Source organism: Mobula birostris, chromosome 1 (genome assembly GCF_030028105.1).
Source record: "Mobula birostris isolate sMobBir1 chromosome 1, sMobBir1.hap1, whole genome shotgun sequence".
Taxonomy (NCBI): Eukaryota; Metazoa; Chordata; class Chondrichthyes; order Myliobatiformes; family Myliobatidae; genus Mobula; species Mobula birostris.
This window is the reverse complement of record NC_092370.1, coordinates 45,103,960-45,129,052: the sequence shown is the minus strand read 5'-3', so window position 1 is coordinate 45,129,052 and position 25,093 is coordinate 45,103,960. Positions and strand designations below refer to the sequence as shown.

Here is a 25,093-nt window from a genome sequence, read left to right as displayed (position 1 = left end):
TCAAATAGTCATAGAAAAGTATGTGCATAGAAATGTCAAACTGATAAACTCCACAAAAGTATTTGCTGATAATCCAGTAGCCTCTAATCATCAGTTTTCTGAGAAAGTCAATTAGGCAAGAGTGATTACAATGGAATCTCCAATAACATGAATTCTGCCAGTGTCAGCATAACATTACTTCTGTTCTTCAATCTAAATTGATTCCAAATCTCATTGGTGTCAGGGAAGGAAGTGGTCTTTATCAGAAAAGGAGTAAGATTGCAGAAATTGATTATTGCCAATTATGGGATGAAAAGAGGTAGGAATCAATATGGTGAAATATCAGCTACTTAACAATGTATCAACTGAGGTTGTCGATAAGGATTTGACTACTAGTTTAGGTGCTATAAGGTTTAAGTTCAAGAATTCTAGGGTGTATAGCAAGTTAAAAAATCTTTTATGAAGTTCTCCTCAACAAGAATAGAATAATTCTCAAATCATGGGTAGTCTAGCTAACGTGCAAATGTCTACACAAGAATAATAGTTTGGATTGTTTTGTGGAAATACAACAAATAATAAAGCTGTCAATAGAATGTTTAGTGTTGTATTAACACTGTAGATCAGTAGAAAATTAAATTATTTGTTTATAGATTTAAGTAAAACAAAGACTTTGAATTGTTCACATATCCAGACCTGAATACACCAATGAAATACGTGATTTCTCATTATGATTGAATCTATATTATTGCCACCAGATTGGGATGTATCAAAAAACTGGAAACTTTTCAGTATGAAACAAGCAGGTTATGTTGAACTTCGATGAAACCCAACAAATGTGGTGAAGCTTTTCTCCTTAGTGTAACATAATTTGAGATAAATTTTCAGAAACATGAAATATCTAGAAAAACAAATAGAAAGAAACTTTCATTATTAGCAGAAGAGTTAACATCCCCGATTCTTAAGTTACTAGCAAAATTATTAAACGAGGAAAGGGACTAAAGGGTAAAACCTCTTTAAATGATTGTTAATAGATGCTCACATTAAAAGCTATGTCTAGATTGTGCTAGGAAAATTGTAAGATTCCCCAATTGCAACTCCCTCCCTTTTCTATTAATGGTGAAAGTTAAAAATAGTAAACACCAATTTTTTTTAAAAATGCAAAAGCAACCAAAAATAAAAATGTGGACGCACAGACTTCAGTGTTATCAAGCAACAGTCTGATGAACAATCTTCAAGGCTTCTGCTGGCTGCAACTTCTGTGGAAGTTCACCAGAAAAATAAAAACAAACAAATTTGTGTCTATTAATGGTGTCTACCGTTTATACAGGGGTGCAGTGCAGCTGGAATTTATCCTTAACAAGTTTGTTAAAGAAATGAGTACGGTAGCAAAAAAGAAAAACAATGAAGGCCCAAAGAGAACAAAAAAAAAAAGGCAAAAGCCTCCAAGTGAAGAAACACTATTCCAAGTTCCCTCACCTTTCAAAAATGGGTATCTATCACTTTTCTTTCATCACTCCTAGCTCACATATACTCATGCTATTCTGTATAAAATGTTCAGAAATAACAGATGTATTGCAAAGCAAGAGGAAATGAGACTTGGTTGCTGTCAGAGGGGGAAAAAAGCCAAAACAAAATGAAAAAGTTGCTTCAAGATAGTCAAAACCATATTTTTGACTAAAATGATTTTCATTCCAGACAATAAAAGGAAAATCACGTGTTTAAATATCTGTGAACAGAACAAAAAAAAGTATGAAAAGCAAAAATGTGAGTATTTTGAGAAGGAAGTTCTTCAATACTAAAAACCTTCTTTAAGATAAAGGAATGTGAGATCATGAAATCTGTTGGTTGGCACCATATTAACTTCAAACTTGAACATGCCTATAAATTGAGAACAACAGTTCACTCGTGCAATTTGCTAGTTAGTAGTTTCTAAAATAAAGACTGTATTCGATCTTACAGAAAACACGAAGACTCAAAGCAGATCCCACAATTAGCATCTCTACTGACTGCATTTGAACAAAGAATTAAACAGAATTCAGCCAACTTCCTCCATAAGAATCATGATACCCATCTACAGTACTCCCTTTTGCCCACATTAGAGTCATAACCCTCTAAGGACCAAACCAAATACTTCTAAATGTTGTGATTTTAATTGGCTTTACTGCCTACTCTGGCATAGCGTTTCTGATAACCACCACCATGTATTCAAGACTCAAATATGGTCAAAGAATGTATAAATTATACAACCTTGAGATTTGCTTGCTCACAGGTAGCTACGAAGCAAGAAACCCGAAAGAACCCAATTTAACGAAAAAATAAAAATAAAAGACCAACACTCAATCCATGAAAGAAAAAAAATACAAATCACGCAAACAGCTGAAGTGAACAATAGCATTCCGAAGCAAAATTGAGTACTCAGATACGAAATTCAGATTGCCTGACCTCAGTGGTTAGGGAAGTGTTGGAATCTATTATTAAAGATGAGGTTTCAGGGTACTTGAAGACTAATGATAAAATAAGTCAAAGTCAGCATGGCTTCATCAGGAAATCTTGCCTGACAAATCTGTTAAAAGAGTTCTTTGATGAAGTAACCAGCAATGTGGACAAAGGAGAGGCAGTGGATGTCATTTACTTGGATTTTCAGAAGGCATTTGATAAGGTGCCACACAAGAGGCTGCGTAACAAGAAAAAAATTCTTCAGGAAAGATACTGACATGAATAGAGAAATGGCTGACAGGTAAGAGGCAGCAAGTGGGAATAAAAAGGACCTTCTCTGGTTGGCTGCCAGTGACTACTGGTGCTCTTCAGAGATCAGTATTGGAACCGCTACTTTTCACGTTGCTTGTCAATATTTGGATAATGGAATTGATGGCTCTATGGCACAATTTGCAGATGATAAGAAGATAGGTGGAGGGGTAGGTAGTGCTGAGGAAGCAATGCAATTGCAGCAGGAATCAGACAAATTAGAAGAATAGGCAAAAAAGTGACAGTGTTGGGAAGTGTATGGTAATGCATTTTGGTAAAAGGAACAATAGTGCAGACTATTATCTAACTGGGGAGAGGTTCAAACATCAGAGGTGCAGAGGGATTCCCAGAAGGTTAACTTACAGGCTGAGTCTTTGGTAAAGAAAGCAAATGCAATATTGACTGAATGTTGATTTAATTTCAAGGGGAATAGAATATAAAAGCAAGATAATGCTGAGCCATTATAAGACACTAGTCAGGCCACACTTGGAGTATCAGCAACGGTTTTGGGCTCCGTATCTCAGAAAGGATGTGTTGTCATTGGAGAGAGTCCAGAATAGTTTCAGGAGGATGATTCCGGGAATGAAGCAGTTAACATACAAGGAGCGTTGGGCAGCTTTGGGCCTCTACTCACTGGAACTTACAAACGTTTGTAGAAGAATGCACGGCAATCTCATTGAAACCTACCAAATGTTGAAAGGATGAAATAGGATGGATGTGGAGAGGATGTTTCCTATGGTGGGGGTATCCAGAACAAGACAGCACAGCCTCAAAATTGAGGGAAGACCTTTTAGAACAGAGGTAAGGAGAATTTTTTTTTAGCCAGAGAGTAGTAAATCTGGGGAATGCTGTACTACAGACTCCAGTGGAGGCCAAGTCCTTGGGCATATTTAAGGCAGAAATTGATGTTTCTTGATCGGTCAGGGCATCAAAGGACATGGCGATAATGCAAGTGTATGGAGTTCAGTGGGATCCAGGATCAGCATTGATGGAATGGTGGAGAAGACTCGATGGGTGAATAGCCTAATTATTACGCTCCTATGTCTGATGGTCTTAGCACTAGCTTTTTTTAAAAATTTAATTCTAGATTTGCTTCATTATTTACTGTAACCCCAGAGAAGGCCCAAAGCCTCACTTATCAGTTCATCATATTAGTGGGCACAGAGCATAGCAGCAGGGGCAGTATTCATAGTTTCAGCACCATGAAGATGACGTTCACGGAGAGCAAGCAGAATCTGCTCTCGTCCCAACACCCTGCATTTGCAGTCTATCTGTTCCTGATGAACCTCATTCTACCACATCCTTTCAGTACTGTGGTAATCAGAACTAAACAAGAGAATCCAAATGCAGCCCAAAAAAGTATTTTGTATAGCTACAACATAACAACCCTACTCTTATACACAGTACCCCAGCCTCCCATCAGAGGCCTTAAATGTCCTATTCACCTGTCCACATTTTCTGGAAGCTTTAGATTTGTATCCCAAGGTCCCTTTGTACATCAATGTTCCCAATGTGACTGTTATTTACTCCATTATGCCCTACCAAAATTTGACTTCCCAAAGTACATTACCTTACACTTTTCTGGTTTAAATTCCAGTTGCCACCACTTCACCCAGTTTTGCAGCTGATCTATGCCTTTTTTGCGTGTGTGCGTGTGTGCTAAAAAAAGAGGATCTTCTCTGATAACCAATTCTGGTGTTGTTTGCAAACCAGCTCATCAGACCCCCTACATTCTCATTCTGTTACTTGTGTACATTACAAACAACAAAAGGTCCCAGCTGATCCCCGGCATATGCTACTTGTTATTGACTTCCAGTCAGAAAAACACCTACCTACCTTCTATCACCATAGAAGCCATTCACCTGGTTTGTAAAGAATGCAAATGAGGATTTAATTGCACCATTAGAATAACGAACAAACATGATTTCCCAAACAATACCACACAATTAAAGTATTCACCCGAGTCTTAAGTGCTCTAGCAGGGATGTGCTTTAGGAATAGGAGGAATATGGTTAACCTATGCATGCTTAAGTACTTCACTTGCACTACAGCTGAAACATTTGCTTTGCTGCAAATACATCTGCAGATAGAAAATATTAAATTACCCATTCCTTCTACAAACATTCTCTTTCCTCCAAATGTTATTTTTCACAAAGCAGTCTACTGATGATGCTGGAGCGAAATAAATCTTCAAACATTTCACAAATGGCATTTTAATGTCTGAAATAGATAGAATCAATTTACACTTAGCCACCACAAACCTTGGAACAATCAATAATGCAAAGGCATGGGACATTCATCAACACACAACAGACATATTTACCCAAGTTAACTTATTAGAGTTATGAAAGGAATTTAAAATTTAGATGCTAGGCAATTTCTAAACTTTTCACTTGCTTTCAGTGGGACGATCATTATGAAAGATGCAGCAAATTTTAAGATTGTGATAGTTCTTTAAGATGAATATAGAGAGAATGTTTCCTCTTGTGGGACAGGGTAAGATTTAAAAATAAGGGATCACCCATTTTAAGGCTTTTCTTTTCTATAGATGGTCTTTGAATTTCCCTTCCCCAAAGTGTGGTGGAAGCCTTGAAAAGTTAAGGCAGTTGCAGATACAGTGCCTTCAAAAAGTATTCAGCCCCAGAACTATTTTCACATTTTACTGTTTCATTTTCTAAATTTAAAACATATTGAAGGATTCTTTGAACTACAAAACACTGTGCAAAAGAAAAATCCCAAAGCCTGTCAATTTACTAAACATCAAAATTGTGAAGCTTAAAAAAAATTCATCCCTACTGTATTTACCCCACCAATACTCAATCTGTTGGTGCAAAAAATAGGAGGATCACCTATTTTCAATGAATTCATAATACTGTAAATACTGCCCTCCTCCCTCTAAAATCCAACAGTATGGTAGATTTTCAGTAAACTATACCAAATAGAAGACTAAAGAGCATTCAAAACAAGTCATGGAAATGGCAATAGAGAAGCAAAAATCCAGGGAAGGTTACAAGACCATCTCAAAAGCACTAAACATACCTCAGAGCTCAGTGCAGTCCATTGTGAAAAAGTGGAAGTATGAAATCACAGCCACCCCTCTAAACTTAGTCGCTGGAGAAGAATGGCACTTGTAAGACAGGCTACTGTGACACCAACAGTTGCTCTTATTGAGCTGCAGAAGTCAGTGCCTGCAACTGGAAATGAAGCTCTTGGCTCCACAATCTCTAGGACCTTGCAAACAGAGGGTACTTAAGGAAGAGCGGTAAGGAAGAGTGGTATATCCTTGGTTGTAAAAACTTTGCAAAGCATCCCTTAGAAGATACAGTAAAGATGTGAATTACAGTCTTGAGACTAAAGTGGAACTTTCCGGCCTCAACACTAAGATTTACATGTGGCGTAAATCTAATACGGGCAGGTAACACCATCCCTACTGTAAAGTATGGAGGAGGTAACATCATGCCATGGGGATGCTTTTTAGAGACTGGAAATCTGGTCAGGATTGATGGGAAGATGAATGCTGCTAAAGACTGGATAAAAAACTGCTAGCATCTGCCAGAAAGCATAAACTGGGGAGGAAATCACTCTTTCAGCAGGACAACAACCCAAAGCACACTTCCAGAGCAACCATAGTGGTTTCAAAATGAAGAAAACTAACCTGGGCAATGTTTGTGCAATTTTGCAAGGAGGAATGGACAAATCTTGCTCCATCACTTGCCTCTATTAGTTGTGCAGAGCTAGTAGAGACTACTGGCTGTAATAGCTGCGAGAGGTGGTTCAACCAAGGGGCGGTGGGGGGGGGGGGGCGGGGAGAGGAGTGAATACTTTTGAACTGCTGACATTTCTGTTTTTGAATTTTTAGTTCTTTGTGTTTTAGAATTTTCCCTGACCTTTTGGCTCTTCTGTAAAAAAAAAGAGCACGTGATTCACAAATAAAAATTCTCAGTTAAATTGATAAAAATCCTTGGTCATAATACTCACTTATGGTAACAAAAAGGTTGTGTGCTTACAAAAGATAGATACTTCAGCATCAAGGTGTTAAAGGCATGTAGACAGGAATGCAAAATTGATATACAATCAGATCAGCCATAGTCGTATTAAATAGCAGAGCAGGATTGAGGGGTTTGGTCCTATTTGCTTCTTTTATTCTTTTGGTCATAACTGAGTGACAACGTAGCCCTGAAAAAAATCAAAGCAATATAGGCACATTGTCACTGCATTCCTACAAAATCTACAGTAGTACAGTACTGAGAAGTTGTGCAACGTTAAGATGTTAAAATGAAGCCCTCTAACTCAATCCTAAAAATAGGCTTTTAACCAAGATTACTCATCCCACGCACTTTCAGGCTGCTGATGCACACGTGTGTTTTCACCCAGATTGGAACTTCATTTTTTAAAGTTCCAGTCTGTTGTGATATCTGCCAAGTTTGTCTACACCCATTGGACCCATTTGATGGCTAGAAAAGTGAGGGAAATAACAAATACAAAGTTACAAATTTTTATAGAATGCAATTATGATTTTGCTGATACACAATTTTCAGCCACCAAGTCTATTACGAATTTATCCAGTACAGTCAAATAGTAGTGAGATTATGCATGTCCTCATGCATGGGAATCCTTTCATTTTGCAGAAGCAGTCAAGTGGATTCATCAGTACTGATTGTATTTATGGTTATTAACATGCCCTTGTTAGTTTTAACTGTTTTTTGTAATGTGGAAGAATACTAACTCATCAGCTGAGAGGGGTGTTGAACAGTATCGTGCAGGTCACAACAGACCCGATGCCACAAACGCCAACTGAAATTGATCAAAATTCCCCTTTCGTACAGACGATTTTGGCTGGCATTTTGCCAATAATAATCCTTCAATTAATGTCCAAAAAACAATTATCTCATCATTATCGTATTAGCATTTGATAAAACATTTCGTGTGCAGAACAGCTATTGCATTTTCCTGCGTAGTATCAGCAACATAATGCTAATTGATTACTTAAGTAAAAAGAACATTGGGACAGTCTGATGTTACTAAAATCTAATTACCTGACTACAATGATCCCCTAATGGAAAATTAGAATGCAGTCTAAAAACGTTTAAAAATTGAAATAGTTTTGAGAGTGGAATACTATTAATTTTCACTACCGAGAGTACCAAGTACTATACAGCAGGGCAAAAGTTATTCTGCCTCTCAGCTTCAGCAACCTGTACTGGATCAGACCTCAGGGTGCCTGCAAGGCATTTGGCTTCCACACATTGCTCGAGTTTCCTTCCACATCAGCAACATACCATTCAGTTTGCTGGCTACTGAAAACACACTCCTCAGTATGGGCAAGTGGCAAAAGAATCAAAGGTAGTTGACGAGCTTGCAGGAGTGAATAAGATGCAAGACTACTGGAAATAAGAAGTATGATCACAGAAAATGCTCAGAAGGACAGGCCATATCTGTGAGAAAAGGAGTGAAAACTTCAGATTGAAGGCCCTTTATCAGAAAGATGTTCAACATGAAACAGGTAAAGCTTCTGTTGCCACTGAGTATTTGATTTTCACTCAAGGATAATAGGACTTGCATGATTGCTTCATGTGGGTGGCAGGCTGGAGATATGTCTCTACGTCACTCCTTCCCTCCGCTAGCCTACAAGTCACCCTTGGGCAAGGTGTAGCCCACCTTCCTCCCATGCCAGTAAGGATCATGTGAAACCATGGGAGCAGGTGGTGGGTGGTCATAAGTCCTGGTTATGTAAACATTGACGCCAGGCAGACAATCTCTGAAGAGTACTGATAATGGCTGGACTCACCTGTCTTGTAAAGACACTGCCCAGAAGGCAATGGCACAGCACTTCAGTAGAAAAATTTGCCAATAACTTTTCATGCAAGGAACATGTTTCCTTACCCACTGCTGATTGATGCAATGAGACTTCAATGTGTTAAGTGCTGAGTTCTCTCTCCCACTCATGGCCATGGGACCATGATCACCTATGTCAAACGACACAGCACAGTGATGACGATTGCTCCATGGGAACCAGTCACTGGGTTAAATGGGTCCTCATATCATAAAGTGCATTGAATCTGAATTAATTTTCAGGAAAATAAACCATGCCAGTTCTCCTTTCAGTCAACCTGGGCACTAATGATGATCAGTGGCAACAGACTTCACCACTGGTGTGAAGGGACCATTTGAAACTATAATGCAAGGAACAATAAACACCAATAGCACCTGGCACCTTCTGGCTATTTCAATGCAATCCATGAATTGTTGCCATGGTGATAACCAAAAACATAAATTTTCTCACAAAAAAAATCTGAAAAAATTAAAGATCAACTAGTTAATGCTAAATAAATTTCCTTTCCTTCAAATGATACAACATGACTATTACTACAGTGCACACACAGTGGTAGAAGGGTGGCAGAGAGAACTCAGCACTTGACATATTGAAGTCTCATTGCATCAATCAGCTATGGGCAAGGAAACGTGTTCCTCCATTTTGGAAGAAGCACTGAAGATGGCAAGGACATAAAATGTGCTCGGGATGGGGTAACTTCATTAATCAAGAGTGTCTTGGCAACAGCACTGCTGACCAAGTCCTAAAACACATGGCTGCCAGACTAGATCTGCAGCAAGTAGAGAGCAACCATCTCAAGGATCTTACCCCTCCCAACCAAACTGTGAAAGATACACCTGTCTATGGTAACACTGTTGGAAATAACTACTGCACAATCCTGATTCACTGCACAGGCACCCTCCTTCACATTGTACAGCACCACAATCATGCCAAAGATTTTCAAAACCAATCTAACAGCTCAAAAGTGAGTATCCATATTGATCCTTAGTTTAAGGACAATAGTGATAATCTAGGAAATTATAAACCTGTGAACTTCACATCAGTGGTAGGGAGGCTGAGGAAAGAATTCGGAGAGATGCAACTTACTCACAGTTGGAAAAAGCTTGGGTGTGTTAGGGATAGCCAGAGGGCAGATCACGTCTTACAAATTTCACTTTTTTTTGAGGTAGTGACAAAGTTGATTAATGAGGGTGGGGCAGTGGACATTGTAAAAGCAAACAAAAATCAATAAAATTAAGATGCATAGGATCCACGGTGACTTGCTAGTTTGGGTTTAGAACTGGCTTGCCCGTAGAAAGCAGAGTCATGATGGAAGTAGATTATTCTGGCAAGACGCCCATAACCAGTGGTGTTCCACCAGAGATCAGTGCCAGGGCTTAATGCCTTGGACGGGTAGCACTGTAGCGCAGCGGTTAACGCAATCGCTTTACAGCACCAGGGATCATGGATTGGGATTCAATTCCTGCCGGTATTTAGGAGTCTGTATGTTCCCCCACCCCCCCCCCATGAAAACATGGGGTCGCTCCAGGTGCACCCTCCCACATTCCAAAGATACATGATTAGGGCTAGTGAGTTGTGGGCATGCTACGTTGGCATCCCAAGCATGGCAACACTTGAGGGCTGCCCCCAGCACATCCTCAGATTGTGTCGGTTGTTGATGCAAAACAGCGCATTTCAATGAATGTTTCGATGTATCGATGTGCAGTACGTGTGACAAGTAAAGCTAACCTTCTTAAAAACATAGATGGGCTGAATCAGTACATTTGCAGATGACACAAAGGTTAATGGAGCTATGCAGAGGGCTACACTGATATAGCAAGATGTATGTCAGTTACAGATACAGTGGAGAAATGGCAGTGGAGTTTCATCCAAGCAACCGTGAGGTGTTGCACTTTGAGAGACAAATGTAAAGGGAAAGTATACTGTTAACAGCAGGACCCTAAAAGCACCGGTATACAAAGAGATCTTGGGGTCCCAATCCACAGCTTAGTGAAAGTAGCTATACAAGTAGATGGGTGGGGGGGTAAAGTAGGCATAGGACATGTTTCCCTTCACTGTTGGGGCATCAAGTATAGAAGAAAGGAAGACATGTAGCAACCATATAAAACGTCAGTTAGGCTGAAATTGGGAGCACTGTGTGCAATTCCGTCTGCCCCATTACAGGAAGCTTTGGAAGGTATGTACAACAAAGGAGAACTTGGACAAACTTGGGTTGTTTTCTCTGGAGTATATAAAGTGAGGGGAAACAGGATAGGTTTAGAAAATTATGAGAAGCATAGATTGAGAAGTAAAATCAGTAAGAATATTTTCTCCAGGGAAGAAACTTTAAACACTAGAGGACTTGCATTTAAAAATAAAAGTGGGAAAGTTTAAAGGAGATGTAAGGGCAAGTCTATTTTTATGCACGGGGTAAGTGCCTGAAATAGGCAGGCAGGGGCAGTGGTGGCAGTAGATACAATAGTGGCATTTACATAGAGACATGGATATGCAGAGAATAGCGGGATATACATTCAGTGGCCACTTTACCTGTAAACCTGCTCATTAATGCAAATATCATGCCACAGTAATAATGCATAAATGCATGCAGACATAGTCAAAAGGATCAGTCGTTCAGATCAAATATCAGAACACAAAAGAAATATGATCCAAGTAACTTCGGCCACGGAACGATTGTTGACGTTAGACAGGGTGGTGTGAGCATCTCAGAAACTGCTGATCCCCTGGGATTTTAGTGCACAACAGTCCCCAGAGTTTACAGAGAGAATGGTGTGAAAAACAAAAAACATCCAGTGAGGTCAGAGGACAATGGCCAGACTGGTTCAAGATGAAGGGAATGTGACTGCAACTCAAAAAAAACTGGTTACAACAGTGGTGTGCCGAAGAGTATCACTGAATGCACAACACATTGAACCTTGAAATGGATGGGCTACAGTGGCAGAAACCCTCTAACATACACTCAGTGGCCACTTTATCAGATATAGACTGTACCTCATAAAGCGGCTATTGAATAAACAGTCAATCATACACAGAAGAGATTTAACATCATGTTTGGCACAGAGATTATGGGCTGAAAGGCAAGTCGCTGTGCTGTACAGTTCTATGTTCCACTTTTTAATAATACAAAAACAGAATATGTTCCTGTGCTTTACTATTCTATTGTTCAATAATAAAAATACCAGATGAATATAAACTTTTAACTTTTCCTCATTTTAACTTGGAACATTAACTCCTTTTCTCTCACTATAGGTATCACTTGATCTACTAAATATTTCCAACATTTTAGCTCAACGTTCAAAGAAATTATCAAAGTACATATATGTCACCATATACAACCCTGAGATTTTCAGATTCAGGTTCACTATGATAACCAGCATCTGTCGTGAGTTTTGTTCACTTAGCAGCAGCAGTACAATGCAAGACATGATAAATATAGAAAAAAAATGAATTACAGTAAGTATATATGCATACTAAATAGTTAAATTAAAAATAGTAGTGCAAAAATAGAAATAATTTTAAAAGTGAGATAGTGTTTATGGGTTCAACGTCCATTTAGAAATTGGTTGGCAAAGAAGAAGCCATTCCTGAAACACAATGTGCGCCTTCAGGCTTCTACACCTCCTTCTTGACGTTTACAATGACAAGAGGTCACGTTTTGGGTGATGGGGGTCCCTAATAATGGACAGCACCTTTGTGAGGCATCGATCCTTAGAGATGTCTTGGATACTGTGGAGGATAGTACCCATGATGGAGCTGACTAATTTCTTAGACATTCACAGCAAATACCAAGAAACAACAGAATCAATGAAAGACTACTCACAATCAAAGTGCAAAAGGCAACAAACTGTACAAATACAAAAAGTAAAATAATAATAAATAAATAAGCAATAAGTTTCAAGAACAAGAGATGAATAATCCTTGAAAGTGAGTGCGGTTAGTTCTGTGTTGCGGTGAGTGAAGTTAACACCACTCGTTCAAGAGTCTGATGGTTGAGGTGTAGTAACTGTTTATGAACCTGGTGCTGTGCATCCTGAGGCTTCTGTAGCTCCATCCCGACGGCAGCAGCCAGAAGACAGCATGCCTTTGACAGTGGGGGTCCTTGATCACAGATGCTGCTTTCCTGTGACAGCACTCCAAAAGGTGAGGCAGTGCTCAAAGGTACGGCAGGCTTTACCTGTGATGAATTGGGCTGTATTCATTACTTTTTGTAGGCTTTTCCATTCAAGATTATTGGTGTTTCCATACCAGGCCAAGATGCAACCAGTCAATATGCTCACCACTGCACATCTATAGAAGTTTGTCAAAGTTTCAGATGATATACTGAATCTATGCTAACTTCTAAGTAGAGGCACTGCCGTGCTTTCTTTGTAATGGCATCTACATGCTGGACACAGACCGATCCCCTGAGATAATAACACAGAGGAATTTAAAGTTGCTGACCCTCTCCACCTCTGATCCCCTGCAGAGGATTGGCTCACGGACCTCCGTTTCCCTCCTCCTGAAGTCAATAAGCAGCTCCTTGGTCTTGTTAATACTGAGAGAGAGGTTGTTGTGGGGCACCACTCAGCCAGATTAGGCCAACCACAGTGGTGTCGTCAGCAAATCTGACCATGGCATCGGAGCTCCGCTTAGCCTCATAGTAATAGTCGTAAAGCAAGTAGAGCAGGGGCTAAGCACACAGCTTTGTGGTGCCCCTGAGCTGATGGAGTCTGTGGAGGTGTTGGTGTCAATCTGAACTGACTGGGGTCTGCAAGTGAGGAAATCAAGGATCTAGATGCACAAGGAGGTATTGAGGCTTGGGTCATGGAGCATATTGATTAGTTTTGAAGAAATGACAGTATTGAATGCCGAGCTGTGATCAATGAAGAACACTCTGATGTACACATCTTCACTGTCCAGATGTTCCAATGTTGAATGAAGAGCTAATAAAATTTCATCTGCTGTTGACCTTTTGTAATGATAGGAAAATTGGAGCGGATCGAAGTCACTGATCATGCAGGAGTTGATAGATTTCATCACCATCCTCTCAAAGCACTACACCACAGTGGATGCAATTGTTAATTTTGGTTTACAGCTTTTGCACGTTTTTGCTCTTCAAATATCTTTTATAATGATCCATACATGAATTGTGTTATGTATCTAAAATAAAACTTAATATCTTTATCAATGAAATGGAAGGGCAGAAATGAAATTTCTAGTTTTACATGTGAAATATTAACCTGTGTTTCATTCCACAGACACAGTCTGACCTGCTGCACGTTTCCACCAAGTTTCCAGCATCTGCAGGTTTTTTTTTGATTAATGAAACGAAAAGTACCAGGACAAGGAGGAGTTTAAGACTTGCATTTGAAAGATAAATAAGAGCAACTCTGAGGCCACAAAATCGGTGTTAACAAAGGTGAACTGACACATTAGATTAAGGGATTAGTCAATCAGTAGCAGATAGTCAAGGAGATTTTTCAGGGGACAAAGATAAAGATAAGCTTTATTTGTCACATGTACATTGAAACATTTGACAATCATCGGGGGATCAGAGGTGGAGAGAGTCAGCAACTTTAAGTGCATTATTTGCATCAAATCAGTGAGGATTGTGCTGAGTAGCCCACAATTGTTGCCATTCTTCGGCACCATTATGGCATGCCCACAAAACACTAAACCTAAATGCACATATTTGGAATGCAGGAGGAAACTGGAGCACCCAGATTAAGCCCACACTGTCACGGGGAGAACATACAAACTCTTACAGACAGCAAGAATCAAACCGCAATTTTACAGCTGGCGCTGAAAAGCAGAGTGCACTAACCACAACGCTACCATGCCACAAAGAAATGATTTAACCGTCTGATAGTGAAGGGAGATCTCACTATCCACGGTTAACCAAAACCGTCAAAGATAACATCAAGCTTAAAGAAAAAGGACAGGATTGTGCAAAGACAGACAGCAGGCCAGAAGAGTGGATTGAAGAATGAACAGATCAGGGCAGTCTGCATAATGCTACTACAGAGCCAGCCGCCTGGGTTTAAATCCCGCCACTGTCTGTGAAGAGTTTGCACGTTCTCCCCGTTCCCTTCAAGTGCTCCATTTTCCTCCCACATTCCAAAGACACACGGGTTAATACAAACCTTTGTAGATTAATTGGTCACTTGGGTGGCATGGTTTCATGGGCCGGAAGGGCCTTTTACCGTGCTGGGTCTCCAAATAGAAATAAATAAAACTAAAAATAATAAAAGGATTAATGGGGAAGCAAAATATTAGAACATGAAATAAAAGCAGCCAGTAACAAAAGTTCAAATAGCAATAGTTTCTATAGATACTTAATAGAGAGAAGAGTTAACAAATTGAGTACCGGTCCTATAGAAAGTGAATTTGATGATACTGAAAAACAAAAAGATGGCAGGTAATTTGCAAACATGTTCACTGTAGGGAATAAAAATTATATCCCATTAACAAGGTGGAGAGGAAGGGAGGAAAGAACACAAGAAAGTCACAATCACCAGGAAAGTGGTATTGAATAAATTGCTGGATCTAGACACAGAACAGTGCAGCGCAGGAAATCACAAGGCCAATCTAAACTACTCCCACCTGCCTGAACGTATTCCATAGCATACTATTCACTGTCTGTTCATATATCTGTCTGAATGACTTTAAAATATTGCTATCGTATGTGTTTCTACTACCTCCCCTGGCAGTGCACTCCAGGCACCATCCACTCTGAACAACAAGCTGGCCTCTCAAATCTGCTTTCACATTTTGGGCCAGGCGTGACCTGTACAAAATAAACGGGTTGCACTTGAATCCGAGGGGGACCAATATCCTGGCAGGGAGGTTTGCTAAGGCTTTTGGGGAGAGTTTAAACTAGAATAGCTGGGGGATTGGAACCGAACTGAGGAGACTGAGGAAGGGTCAGCTGGCTCACAAATAGAGACAGAGGAAGGGGTGGTTAGCATCAAAAAGAGACAGTGCGAGAGGGAGGAGAGGCAGGGGAAAGGGAAGGGATGCGCTCAGACTAATGGTTTGAGATGTGTCTATTTGTGGCCATTACAGAGACCTGGATGGCTTAGGAGCAGTTATGGTTACTTAGAGTGCCAGGCTTTAGATGTTTCAGAAAGGACAGGGAGGGAGGCAAAAGAGGTGGGGGCATGGCACTGCTGATCAGAGATAGCATCACAGCTGCAGAAGAGGAGGAAGTCATGGAGGGATTGTCTCTTGAGTTGCGGCGGGTGGAAGTTAGGAACAGGAAGGGGTCAATAACTCTACTGGGTGTTTTTTTTATATAGACCACCCAATATTAACAGGGATATCAAGGAGCAGATAGGGAAACAGATTCTGAAACAGTGCAGTACTAACAGGGTTGCCGTGATAGGGGATTTTAATAGGGATTGGCAGCTCCCTAGAGCAAGGGGTTTAGATGGGGTGGAGTTTGTTAGGTGTGTTCAGGAAGGTTTCCTGACACAATATGTAGATACATGTACAAGAGGAGAGGCTGTACTTGATCTGGTATCAGGAAATTAACCTGGTCAGGTGTCAGGTCTCTCAGTGGGAGAGCATTTTGGAGATAGTGATCACAATTCTATCTCCTTTACCATAGCATTAGAGAGGGATAGGATCAAACAAGTTAGGGAAACGCTTAATTGAAGTAAGGGGAAATATGAAGCTATCAGACAAGAACTTGAAAGCATAAATTGGGAACAAATGTTCTCAGGGAAATGTACAGCAGAAAAGTGGCAAATGTTCAGGGGATATTTGCATGGCATTCTGCATAGGTACGTTCCAATGAGACAGGGTACAGGAGGTGTACAAAGGCTGTTGTTCTAGTCAAGAAGAAAAGAAAAGCTCACGAAAGGCTCAATAAAACTAGGCAATGATAGGGATCTAGAAGATTATAAGGCTAGGAGGAAGGAGCTTGAAAATGAAATTAGGAGAGCTAGAAGGGGCCATGAGAAGGCCTTGGCGAGCAGGATTAAAGAAAACCCCAAGGCATTCTACAAGTATGTGAAGAGCACAAGGATAAGACGTGAGAGAATAGGACCAATCAAGTGTGACAGTGGAAAAGTGTGCATGGTATCGGGGGAGATAGCAGAGGTACTTAATGAATACTTTGCTTCAGTATTCACTATGGTAAAGGATCTTGGCGAATGTAGGGATGATTTACAGCGGACTGAAAAGATTGAGCATATAGACATTAAGAAAGAGGATGTGCTGCAGCTTTGGGAAAGCATCAAGTCGGATAGTCACGAGATGTACCCCAGGGTACTGTGGGAAGTGAGGGAGGAGATTGCTGAGCCTCTGGCAATGATCTTTGCATCATCAATGGGGACAGGAGAGGTTCCGGAGAATTGGAGGATTGCGAATGTTGTTCCCTTATTCACGAAAGGGAGAAGAGATAGCCCAGGAAATTATAGACCAGTAAGTCTTACTTCAGTGATTGGTAAGTTGATGGAGAAGATCCTGAGAGGCAGGATTTATGGACATTTGGAGAGGCATAATATGATTGGGGATAGTCAGCATGGCTTTGTCAAAGGCAAGTCGTGCCTTACGAGCCTGATTGAATTTTTTGAGGATGTAACTAAACACATTGATGAATGCAGAGTAGTAGATGTAGTGTATATGGATTTCAGCAAGGCATTTGATAAGGTACCCCATGCCAGGCTAATTGAGAAAGTAAGAAGGCATGGGATCCAAGGGGATATTGCTTTGTGAATCCAAAATTGGCTTACTCACAGAAGGCAAAGAGTGGTTGCAGATGGGTCATATTCTGCATGGTGGTCGGTGAACAGTGCCTCAGGGATCTGTTTTGGGACCCCCTTCTCTTTGTAATTTTTATAAATGACCTGGATGAGGAAGTGAGGGATGGGTTAGTAAATTTGCTGATGACACGAAGGTTGGGGGTGTTGTGGATAGTGTGGAGGGCTGTCAGAGGTTACAGCAGGGCATTGACAGGATGCAAAACTGGGCTGAGAAGTGGCAGATGGAGTTCAACCCAGATAAGTGTGAGGTGGTTCATTTTGGTAGGTCAAATATGATGGCACAATATCGTATTAATGGTAAGACTCTTGGCAGTGTGGAGAATCAGAAGGATCTTGAGGTCCGAGTCCATCGGACACTCAAAGCTGCTGCACAGGTTGACTCTGTGGTTAAGAAGGCATAAAGTGCATTGGCCTTCATTAATCGTGGGATTGAGTTTAAGAGCAGCGAGGTAATGTTACAGCTATATAGAACCCTGGTTTGACCCTATTTGGAGTACTGCGCTCAGTTCTGGTCACTTCACTACAGGAAGGATGTGGAAACTATAGAAAGGGTACAGAGGAGACTTACAAGGATGTCGGTTATGATCTCCGGTCAGAATAACACCCCACTGCTACTATCTTCTGTCCAAGCCAATTTTGCACCCAAATTACTAATTTACCATGTGATGTAACTTCCTGGATCAGCACATCTTCAAGGGCCTTCTTAAACGCTTCACTAAAGTCCATGCAGACCACATCCACTTTGTTACTTCATCAAAAAACAATCAAATCTGTGAGAAGGGACCTCACGCACACAAAACCACGTTGATGATCTCCAATGACTTCATGCCCTTCTAAATGTAAGTAAATCCCTTCTTTAACAATTTCCCCAGCACTGCTGCAAAATTTCACCAGCCTGTAATTTCCTGGATTATCCCTGTTGCCATTCTGAAACAAAGGAACAATACAGCCAATTCTCCAATCTTCTGGAATCTCACCTGGGGCTGAAGAGGATCCAAAGACCTCTGCCAAGGTCCTAGCAAATTTTTCTCTTGCCTCCTTCGGTGTCATAGAAATATGTTTCACTAGGCCCTGGGGACTTACCAACCATAACATTTTTCAATGCAATTCAATTCTTCTCTTTAATATCACATATTCCAATGGGAGGTACTCATTTAGGGCTTTATCCATAGAGCTAGAGGACATGTGTAAATTCCCTCCTTTGTCTTTGAATGAATCCAACACTTTCCTTATTTAGTTCCCTTACTTTTAAATACATATAAATACTTTGGAGTTCTCCTGTGAGCTAATAGGCCCCTGTATTCCAAATTATTTAATCTTAAAGTACAAAATCTGCAAGTGAGGTAGTTGATGCATTGATTATAATCTGTCAAAGTTCCCTAGATTTAAGGATGCCATTCAAATGGGAAGCAGAAAATGCAATTCATTGATTCAAAGTGACACAGAAAACAGAATACTATAGGCCAAATAGGTTAATATCCGTCATATCAAATATTAGAAATTTATATTAAAGACCATATAGCATGCTACTTGGCAAACAATTGTGGTAACCATGGCAAGAAAATATGGTTTAGTGAAATGAAACTATGGTAAGTTTATTGCAGTTCAGTGGAGGTGCACCATGAGTATACAGAAGTGAGACACAGCAGCTATTGAGTGGTATCCTCGTGCTCAACATCTGTAAGACGAAGGAATTGATTGTACACTTAAGTAAGGGAAAGTCTGGAGAACACACACCAATCCTTACCGAGCTGTCAGCAGTGGAAAGGGTGGCCAGCTTCAAGTTCCTGGTTGTCAACTTCACTAAAGATCTGTCCTAGGCACAACATATTGATTGGGCATGCCAACAGCTATATTTCATTAGGAGTTTGCAGAGCTTTGTATGTTACCAAAGACTCTAGCAAATTTCTAAAGATGTACCAAGGGGAGCATTCCAATTGGTTTCATCTCCTTCTGGTATAGAGGTGCCAATGCACAAGATCTAAGAAAGCTGCTAAGGGTTGTAAACTCAGCCAGCCACATCATGGACCAGAGCCTCCCCACCATCCAGGGCATCTTCAAAAGGCAATGCCTCAAGGTGTCAATCATCATTAAACACCTTCACCATTTAGAAGGTGCCCTCTTCCCATCACAACCATTAGAGAGGAGGGCACAGTAGTCTGAAGACACACACTCCATATATTAAGGAACAGCTTCTACCCCTCTGTCATCGGATTTCTTAATGGTTTATGAACACTTTCTTACTATTTTCTCTTTCAGAACTACAGTACGTCTTAACAAATATACATTACTATAACTTATATAATTTTTTATGTATTGCTGACACAAAACAAAAAATTTATGACATATGCAAGTGATAATTTAACTTGACTCTGAGCTGCGAGGAATAGGAAGCCAGTGGGTGCATTATCCTTAGACTTTCAGAAGGCACTTGATAAGGTGCTGCATCAGAATCAGGTTTATCATCACCGGCATGTGACGTGAAATTTGTCAGAAGTTATTGCGGAAAATAAATGTTTGTAGTTAAAGCAATAACCTATTAGTGTTGGTAGAAACAGGCAAGAGTTCAGGAGTGCAATGATCTTTTGCTCAGTGGTAAATGTTACAAATGGGATGCCAGAGTCCTAATTGCCAGAGTTTTGAAGTATATTGGAAGATTTTAAAGAAAAAAACAAGATCCTGAGGAGTCTTAACAGGGTATCTGTGTAGAAGAATACACAAAATGCTGGAGGAAATCAGCACGTCAGGCAGCACCTATGGAGAGGAATAAACAATCTACATTACAGGCCAAGACCTTTCATCAGGACTGGAAAGGTGAAGGGTCTTAGCCCAAAATGTCGACCGTTTATTCTTCCCCATAGGTGCTGCCTAATCTGCAGAGTTCTTCCAGCATTTTGTGGTATGTTACTCTGGATTTCCAGCATCTGCGGAATCTCTTGTGAGTATCTGTGTAAAGGATGCACGGGCATAAATCTAGAACTCAGTGCCATCGATTAAAAATAAGGCACTTCATTCAGCACCCTCCCCACCTTAAGGTAGAGATAAGAAGCTTTATTTATGACTTTCTCTCTTCTTCAAATGTCTATGTACGGTCTTTGAACTCTTAAGGAGACAGAGAGTTAGACAGATATGATAATAAAATGGCAACTATCTTAATTCATATCCCCATTCCAACATGTCAAGCCATGGCCTCCACTTCAGCCACGATAAGGCCACCCTCAGGGTAGAGGAGCAACACCTCATATTCTGCCTAGGTAGCCTCCAAACTGATGGTGCCTTCCAGTAACCTTTCTGTTTTCCCCTTCCCTCTTCTTCTATTCCCTACTCTGGCCTCTTACCTCTTCTGGTCACCTGCCTATCACCTCCCCCGATGTACCTCCTCCTTCCCCTTCTCCCACGTTTCACTCTCTTCTCCGATCAGGTTGTTGCTTCTCCAACCCTTTACCTTTCCTACCCACCTGGCTTCACCCATCACATTCTAACTTGTCCTCCTTTCCCGCCCCAATCTTTTTTTTTATTCTGGCGTCTTCCCCCTTCATTTCCAGCCCTGATAAAAGGTCTAAGGCCGGAACGTCATAGACGCTGCATTTTGCTCTGTGTTCCTCGGGATTTCCAGCATCTGCAGAATAAGATAATGAGGGTGGAGGTGGTAGTGAAAGGTTATCACCAGGATATGAAAATGTTCAATTTACAACAGATCAGCCATAAATTTGTTAAATAGCAGAACAGCTTTGAGGTTCTGAGTGGGCAAGTCCTGATCCTAATTAGTATGCAAGACCAGTGGCGCACAAACTCTGGGATGTACTGTATAAATCAAAAATTAAAACTGTGGAGCACCAAGTAACATTTTGCACAATAACCGTGTAATTTTTCGGCATTCCTGAAAACAAACCACCTTCTTCATAACTATCTAACTTCTTGACGGTGACGGCAGTTTAAAATCGGGAAATGTTTGAAATTTTAAGGTTACGAATTCTATTCGTGACCGGCATTACTTACCACTGGAAACAGTTTACGATCATACTTATACATCTCCTCCAGGAATGAAAATATATTTACATCTTAATAAAAGAAACCACTCTATCACTGAATATATCAAGATTTCAACATAAAATCCAGACGGAGCATTCACTGTACACACCCCAAAAAAAAATCCCCGCATTTCATTGCTCCAGCCACACCGCCTTGTTGCACCCCAAAACTCACCTGTATGGATGGAAATGTATTTTTAATTAAGTGATACATCTTTTGATGTGATAACAGATCTCCATTGGTGAGCATCTCATTTGCCCCTTCTTTAGTTTTCCCTTTGCTTTTCCCGTGGAGCTCGCCCTCTTCCATCACTCGCTTCACCTCTTTCCCTCCCCGGACGGTAGCTTCTACCGACAATGCCAGCAGCTCTCTCAGATCAATCCTGTCCGTCCCGGGCAGTTTTCTGAAGATGGCGATCCTGCCAGCCAGAAAGCCCGAGTAGAAATGATAGAGCACTCCGACAGCAAGCAATGCGAACACGGCTACGCCGAGCGGAGACAGCCGTATGCCCATAGGAGCCATGGCCGTCAACAAGCCGCTGCCGTGCAGACAGAACACCCCGGGAGCTGACGGCGGCTGCTGGCGAACGTGGCTCGCCGCAGGGATTCTGTCGTCCTGGAGCCGGATTCTGGTACGCGAGCCCCAGGCTCCACGGACCGAAGCGCTGATGGTTCGCAGCCCTCGCCGCTGCCACCGTCAATCAGCCGCTACACTCGCTCTTGCACCTTGCAGCTGCCGTTCCTGGCCACGTCCTCTATCGGTCATAGGGTAAAGGTGATACAACTACTTCTGGGTCATCAAAGTCACTTTACTTCGGCGCCAGGGGCTGTAGGTTAATGGTCCTGAATAAGAATTATCCCTGGACGGGCTTAATTGGTGCTTATATATCATTTAAGGAGGGGGTGCAAAGGGAAGGTTTGGAGTAAGGCCTATCTTTTTGTGGTTTGTGGACTGCACATTAGAGCTCGTTCCGAAAGTTTTTTGTTGGGCGTGATATTCTTTATACAAATTGAATAGAGCATGCCTTTAATTAAGATAATGCCCAAATTTGAGGTAAAGACTTTTAATGGGTGATTTTAGGCGTACCTACATACATTTGCCTGCATAAATCAAAAACGAGCAGGAACATATTTTAAAACAACAGGAATTCTGCAGATGCTGGAAATTCAAGCTGAAGCACCTTCAATTACTCCAAAAGACAGAGGTTTGGTGAAAATACTGAAAGGCTTTTATTCGCTGTACAATACGACCTCCACAGTGAGTGTCTGCCCCCGGACTGAGGGGGAGGGGCAAGGCGAACACCTTTATACAGGACTCTGTGGGAGGAGCCACAGGGGCAGTCAGCAGAGGGGTGTGTCCAGACAGGTAACTGAGTTACAACATATATACATGGTTTACCACACAAGCAACACACATCAAAGTTCCTGGTGAACACAGCAGGCCGGGCAGCATCTCTAGGAAGAGGTACAGTCGACGTTTCAGGCCACCCTTCGTCAGGACAGGAAAATATTTACCAAAAGCGGGGGCGGGGAAGGGAAGCAATACTGTAAATCTGTAATAAGAGAAAATGCTCTAAACGCAGCATATCAGACAGCGTCTGTTGAGAGAGAAACAAAACTAAAGTTTCAGGCCAATGGACTATTCCTTGATGAGAAAAGTTATAGAGAAAGTGAAGAGAGACTGAGAGAATAAATGCAGAAGTCTCTAATAGATGGCAATCAGATGAGATTAAGTACTGTAAATAGGAGATGAAGGACGTGATTCCAATGGTAATCCTGGAGGAGATAGAAATGAGCACCATCTTGAGGAGCACCTCATCTTCAAATATGGCACCAACAGATTTCCTGATACAAAGCTAAATTGCCAATGTCACGTAATTAGTCTTTTCAGCCATGTAGGCCACATTTAAAACATTTACTTTGTTTCTTTACAAGGATAGAGTCATCTAACACATCCACACTGAATGTGGGCATCCATCCGTACTAATTCCTTAATCTGACTTTTGGCTCATAGCACTATTCATGCTCATCCACACTTAAAAAATGCCGTCAGCTATTCTGCTTCCACCACTCTCCAACTGTTAACAACTATGGGTCAAGGGTGAAAGGTTGAAAAATTAAGAGGAGCCTAAGAAGAATTTTTTTCACTCAGAGTGATGCGAGTGTGGAACGAGCTGCCAACATTTAAGAGAAGTTTGGATAAGTGCATAGGGAGAGGGATGGATGCCTATGGTCCAAGTGTGGATTGATGTGAGAAAACAGAATAACAGTTTTGTATGGACTAGATGGCAGAAGGACCTGTGTCTGTGCTGTAATGCTCTATGACACTCTTAGGGTGAAAAAGGCCTCTCTCAGATCCCCTCTAAGTCTCTTAAACCTTAGTCTAAATTGATATTGTCAAATTTTACTCAGAGAATCATAAAAAAGTCAAGCACAGAAACAGGCCCTTCAGCCCATCTAGTCCATGCCAAACCATTTTAGCTGCCTATGCCCATCGACCTGCGCTGGGACCATAGCCCTCCATACCCCTACCATCCACGTACTTATCCAAACTTCCCTTAAGCATTGAAATCAAGATCTCGTGCACCACTTGTGCTGCAACTTGTTCCACACTCTCACAAACCTCTGAGTGAAGAAGTTCGGAATCTAATATCACTGGCACATGTCGTGAAATTTGTTGAGTTTGCAGCAGCAGTACTATGCAATACATAATACTGGAGGCAAAAAGTCTGTGAATTGCATAGAAACATAGAAAACTGACAGCACAATACAGGCCCTTCGGCCCACAAAGCTGTGCCAAACATGTCCCTACCTTAGAACTACGTAGGTGGCAGACATCCCACCTCTCCCGGAAGTTCCAGGAGTCTCCCACATATTGATAGTGGCTCCCCGATGCCCGCAAATTATATACAATATCCCGGAAATCAATTTTTTGAGAGGGAGAGAAAGAGGATGAGGAAGAGCAAGAGCATCCTGAGTGGTCTCTCTTCATGCTAAGTAGACCTATCAATTTTCTTTGTGGGCGGGCTTTACAGTCGACCTCAAAAATAATGACAGTGTTGCTCGCTGCACTGTTTGCAACAGTGACTTTTCTATTGCTCATGGTGGGTTAAAATGTAAAAGACAAGTTGAGGTGAGTTTAACAGGTGTCATTCATTCATTAGCATAGCTAATGTTATTTAAAGTAGCTGGCTAGCTGCTAAGGAGCTACTGTATTGATGTCCTACGTGACAAGGCCAAACTCCCTGCAGACTTGGTTAAAGTTGTAATAGAATAGAAAAACAACTCCATGATAATATAAGTACATCTTTTAATGTCACATTTTGTTCGTATACCCAACTTGGTTTACAGATTAGACAAAATCACTAAATAAAGTATTACATACACCCTTGGAGGCCGACCGGGGGTGGGGGGTGGGGAATGGGGAGGAGGGGGTGCTACCTTCCTGAAATGAGTTTTTGCAGGGTGGGATGTCTGCCATAGCCCTCTATTTTTCTAAGCTCCATGTAGCCATCCAGGAGTCTCTTAAAAGACCCTATCGTGTATGAATTTCAATGTATAGTTCATTTTAATTGTGTTTGCCTTACTTGGCAGGAGATGAAGTTAGCACACAACAACTTCCCATTTTAATCAATTTGGTAATTAATATACCAAAACAAGCTTTGCATATTCAACAATGCATATCCCAACAGATTGGATTATAGAGTTGATATATTATCAGTGTGAAATGAGAATAGGTTGAATGATGTCACAGGGATGGG

At 41.1% G+C, this 25,093-nt stretch overlaps 1 protein-coding gene across 2 annotated transcripts in view; it reads right to left on the bottom strand.

Moving 5' to 3' along the window:
- bpnt2 (3'(2'), 5'-bisphosphate nucleotidase 2) overlaps positions 1–22,082 on the bottom strand; it is a 47,679-nt gene extending 25,597 nt beyond the window's left edge. For both annotated transcript variants that reach the window (XM_072254713.1, XM_072254721.1), the window contains exon 1: positions 21,508–22,082. In XM_072254713.1, the coding sequence (XP_072110814.1) occupies positions 21,508–21,855 (348 nt within the window). In that variant the 5' untranslated portion in view covers positions 21,856–22,082. The remainder of the gene's footprint in view (positions 1–21,507) is intronic.
- Positions 22,083–25,093: the final 3,011 nt, after the last annotated feature.